The sequence below is a fragment of the Gossypium arboreum genome, chromosome 12, assembly GCF_025698485.1.
Source record: "Gossypium arboreum isolate Shixiya-1 chromosome 12, ASM2569848v2, whole genome shotgun sequence".
In the NCBI taxonomy this organism is placed as follows: domain Eukaryota; kingdom Viridiplantae; phylum Streptophyta; class Magnoliopsida; order Malvales; family Malvaceae; genus Gossypium; species Gossypium arboreum.
In genome coordinates this window covers 101,579,049-101,584,087 of record NC_069081.1, presented here as the reverse complement: position 1 = coordinate 101,584,087, position 5,039 = coordinate 101,579,049, and the positions used below count along the sequence as shown (strand labels likewise).

The following is a 5,039-nucleotide window of genomic DNA, read 5'->3' as shown; positions in this document are numbered from 1 at the left end:
TTTAACATGAAAATGATTGGGTTTCTTGGATTGATTATGGGTATGAAATGATTTTATTTTTGGTTGATTAATTGAAGTGTTAATTAATTAATTTTAAGATTTAGGCACTAGATCGTAAAATTTAGACTAAATCGAATGAAATTAAAAACTTAGAATTGATAATTCTAGGGGACTATATAAATAGGTGAAACTGAGAGGAGATCCTATTGAGTATTAATTCGATTAGCTCGATTTAATCTAATCAGGTCTTGAGATAAATTGGATTAGATTTCTCAATTGGGTAAAATAGTGACCGAGAGGTAAAATTGAAGGGTTATAATTTATAATGTATGGCCTTATAGTTGTAATTGTACCGTCTTTATACTAGTGAAACTTCCTAAACAAAATAAAAGATTAATCATTATTTAAGCCTAAACTTGACAACTGCTCTCACATTATGCCTTAAATTTTTTTTTTCTTGGTTAATCCTTGAACTGTAGGGTTTTCAAGGAAATATTAAGACTGACTTGGATCAAAAAAAAGTTTAGGCTAAATGTGGGAATAATTATCAAGTTTTTAGGTTCCAATGGGAGAATAATTGACAAGTTTAAAGACTAACTTAGACAAAAAAAAAGTTTAAATCCTAAGGTGAGAACTTTTTCAGACCCCAAAAATTGTATTAACCCAAAATTAATATTGAATTTCTGAATAATACAGGGACTAAAACCAAATTAGACCTTTCTATAAGATTCTGCTGTAACCATTTCCTGAAGAGGGTTTAAACTTTAAAGCGTATAGGGCTGCTTCTGCACCGTTAGTTTCAAAGCATTTGCCTCTGTTTTTTAGCCATTTAAGAAGAAGAGCAAGAAGGGGAATTCAAAATTGAAAGGGCCAGGCAAAGTAGATTACCATGAATTATTACTAGCATTAGCAGCCACCAAGCATTGATATTAGTATATCGATTCGATTCTGTTTTTCCGGGGTTGTGTGAGTGTGACTTAGGCGACAATGAAGAAGCTCCGATGGGCAATAGACGGTGAATTATGGGAATTGGACGCTTCCACCCCTCGTACCCTTGAAGGAGCGGCGCGTGCTGTTCCAGGGAAGGCATTACCTTCGGGTTTATCAAGAGGGACTAAACTTTTCAGGCCTAACCAGATCGATTTCATGCAACGGTTCATGGTTGCCCCTTTTCTTCCCTCTTATACCCATCACCTTGGGGTTACAATTCAGCGAGTATTGAGCATCCCTGTTAGTGAGAATTGGTCTGCTCTTTTGCTTGGTCAGTTCAACCTGCGTAAGTTTTTGTCGTCTTTAAAGGAAAATGGAGGTGGAGATGGTGTGCGTAAGCGTGACCTTAAATCAATTGGGAAGCTTTTTCTTGATAAGTCATTGTATGCCCTTGGATTCTCTTCCGAAGTGTTGTTAACCCCTGATGACACTCTGCTTTTAAGCTCTGATTCATATTATGCTCATAATTCCTCTTCCATTCCTAGAAAGAAATCTGTTTTCCATCATAAGCTTAGTGCTTTTCTCATTAATTATTTCATGTAGGGCGTAAGGCACACTCTAGGCACTAGAACCCTTATATTGCTTCAGGCACAAGGTGCGAAAAATGGCTAGCATAAGTGAACTAAATGTGTATATGTGTGAGTTGTATATTAATTATATACAAAACAGGCAATTTTTTCAATGTGTATGATTTACTTATGGTTCATGTCTGTTGAGGGGTCGATTCTTTGGGAGAAGTATTTGAAATGTCGTCCCCTAGGGAGCCGACCGAGCCCCCAACCATCAAAGGTATTATCCCGGGTCATGCCAGGTTGTCTCCCACCTTCGTTAAGAGCTGTGTCCAGTTCACGGAGGGGGAGTGTCTTGAGGCAATGGGCTATACGTAGGCGCATGGTCACCCACAATGACCTATATGCCATAGGTCAGTGATTCAAACCCCACCAAGAGTGAAGACACTCTCGTCCCCTTGGTGGGTGTTTTATCGTGTGCCCACAAATGGCCCATTGCCTCGAGGCACTCCCTTTTCGTGAACCATACACAACTCTCTGTGGAGGTGGGACACAAAACCCCAGCACAACACAGTGACAATATCTTCTATTGTTGGGGTTCCAGCTACCCGATGGATGACACTTCAAAGATTTTCCCGAAGGAGTTGGCTCCCTCAACAATGTCTATAGTTGAATGCTCAAACAATGTCTAGTGAAAAATTAAAGCTAAATTTGATCGGTCGAGCTTCTTTTATGACTAAAGCTTTACAAAAAAAAAGTGCACATAGGCGCACTAGGCCTGAGTCTGATCAAATGGGCCTTGCTCAAAAGGATCTGAGGTGCTTTTGTTGTCTAGTGCTAAAGTGCAAGGTGTAGGTATGCCTAGGCTCTGGCCTTGGCAATGACAACATTAAATGTTCTGATTTTTTTTCCTCATATTTTATGGTCATTGGCAGTTTCCACATCATAATTTGACAGTGGATGCAGCTTGGCCTGCTCTCTTTGTGGACAAAGAGACTGGTACTTACTGGGATGTGCCTTTCTCCATGGCAATTAATTTGGCTTCTCTTCCATTGGATTCTGGTCTCAGTTATCATTTGTGCCTACACCATAACCATGGGTCACCAAAGCAATTTCAAGGTGATCCCATTGCTCAAGTGCCCGCTTCTCTATTTCCTGGCGTTTCTGCTAAATGCGCCTTTTCTTACGAGAAGAATGTTGACATTTGGAGAAGCAAAGCTCAGAAACTGAAGATGGTTCAACCGTATGACATATTCCTTTCAGATCCCCATGTTTCAGCATCAGGAACCATTGGTAAGATATACCCCATTGACTCCCTGAATTGACTGTATGTTATATGTTTATAGTGGAGGGGGATTTTTTTTTCCATGTGCTGTACTTACTACTACTTCTGATTTTATCATATAGTCAATCCATTTATGACAAAGTTATTTCCAGGAATTGTTCATTTCATGAATGATTCCATATCGATAACTGCAGCTATTGTGAAATACTAAAAGTTTCGTTGTTTTATATGCATAGGTGCTTCTTTGAGTGCGAGTTTTGGGGAGAGTTCGATCAGATTAGTTGAAGATGCTAAAGATGTTAAGCACTTATCATATCATAATCCAACTCTAAAATCTACCCTTCTAGGGGATATATTTGCATCCGTGTCATTTACGGCCCAGCACGGGAACTTCCAACGGCTAGTTTCTGAGCATGGATTTCCCTTCTGGTTCTAAATTCCTTGCAGGTGCCACACAATTAGCTCAAGATCTTTTGAACTCACACCAGCCTAGTCCAGAAGCAGTTAAAATGATCTGCCCAACTACCTCCCTTTCACTTCAGCAGCAGGTATGTCTTTTGAAATAATCTCGTCCCTTTCGATTAGGATGTTAAAAAAATGATTGGCAGCAATATTTTTCTGATATTTGGTTAATAACGCTTTATCTACTTTACATTGCTGTGAATGCCATTGGTTTGTCCCGGGCATTTCTGGCTATTTTACTGTTCGATGTTAACCGGGGCTTTCCAATAACCAATTTGAATTCTTAGGCATTTTCTGGGTAGGGATAGTAATGAATCGGGTTCGGAGCTGATATTGTTAAATCCACCACTGCTTCATTGTTAGTGTGCTCTGCCCCAACCCTGTCCCACTCTGCGTGGATGTTAGAACTTGAATACTACCACTACCACCATGGATATTTGATACGTCCATAACCACCCCACCTCATCCTCTCCTCTTTGACATTTATAAGTTATTTTCAGTACTTTCAATGTGCATTAGACATATAGATATTGAGACATTGAAGATTAATCTAAGAATATCTCATCTAAATAGTTCAGGGTTTATAATATATTATTATATTCTTATCCTTTTAAAAGTCAAATATATATGTAAGGGTGAAATAGTAATTTAAACATTGGGGGCGGGTTGATGCAAGTAGATATCACAGCTGCTCCACTCCATACCCACCTTTCAAACAGGGAAAAAAAAAACAAACGCCTGCCTTACTCACCCTGCATTTACTGTTCAATCAAAGAAAGAAATTAAAAACTCCATTCGAAATAGATCGGTTTGAAATGTATGTGATAGTTCGAGTTTTGCCATCCCTATCTCTGGTTTCTAATTCATGCTGTAAAATTCTTTATATGCATTTTGCACAGATTGCAGGGCCTTTCAGTTTTAGAGTTGATTCAGGGGTGGTGATTGATTTCAAGGACAAAGGTTGGCACATACAAGCAGACCAACCAGTGTTTGCAATTGAATATGCATTGCAGGTCCTTTGTTCCGCGAAGGCTGTTGCTTGGTATTCCCCAAAGCATCAAGAGTTCATGGTAGAGCTTCGTTTTTTCGAGAGTTAAACCCTCTATTTCTTTTTGCCCTTTGTGTATGTTTTTGAAGTTTCCATTATTGTATCTTCTGCTGCCTTCAATTATTTCAAGGATGTTTCTCGCCTTTTCACATATAGACTCAGTTGGTTGAGTGCTCATTAATATTCTGTCAAATATTAGAGTTCGAGTCTCACCGGTATTTCCATTTGACTTATAAAATAAAATAAAATAACAAAGTTATTCAAGCACTAAAAGAAAAGATTGAATTTGATTAGAAAAACCTTTTTCTTTTCTTTTCGTTGGCTATTTAATATGATTATTAAAGATTGATCAAATAACATGTTATCATTACATTTTTTTTTTCAAGGAGTAAACGAGAGTTTGGTCAATTTGAGGGCGGACGGTAATGGTGGCAAGAGGGTATTTTTGGAAAAATTCATTTTTCCTTTGAATTTTATTTTTTGAAAATTTTAATTTTAATTAGGCTTTTAAATTTTTGAAAGTTCTCATTAATTTTATAAAATTTTAATTAGACCCCTCAATTTTTTTTAAAAAAAATCTCATTAAACTTTTAAAATTTTGAAAATTTTAATTAGGTCAGCCGAAACTTAAACCCACTGTTGATCTCCGTTTTTTCAAAATAAAAAAAACCTAACAAATGCTTAGACATGTCCACAAGGTGTACCTATTGCTATCAGATCCCAACAATATTAGGCCGGTACCTCG

General features: G+C 37.7%; 1 protein-coding gene across 1 annotated transcript; it reads left to right on the top strand.

Moving 5' to 3' along the window:
* Positions 1–733: 733 nt before the first annotated feature.
* LOC108477286 (protein TRIGALACTOSYLDIACYLGLYCEROL 4, chloroplastic-like) lies at positions 734–4,447 on the top strand. Its single transcript, XM_053022672.1, is given in 5 exon segments — positions 734–1,506; positions 2,435–2,792; positions 3,021–3,186; positions 3,188–3,332; positions 4,146–4,447. Coding segments are annotated over 5 exon segments (1,386 nt in total). The 5' UTR covers positions 734–987; the 3' UTR covers positions 4,344–4,447.
* The last annotated feature ends 592 nt before the right edge of the window (positions 4,448–5,039 follow it).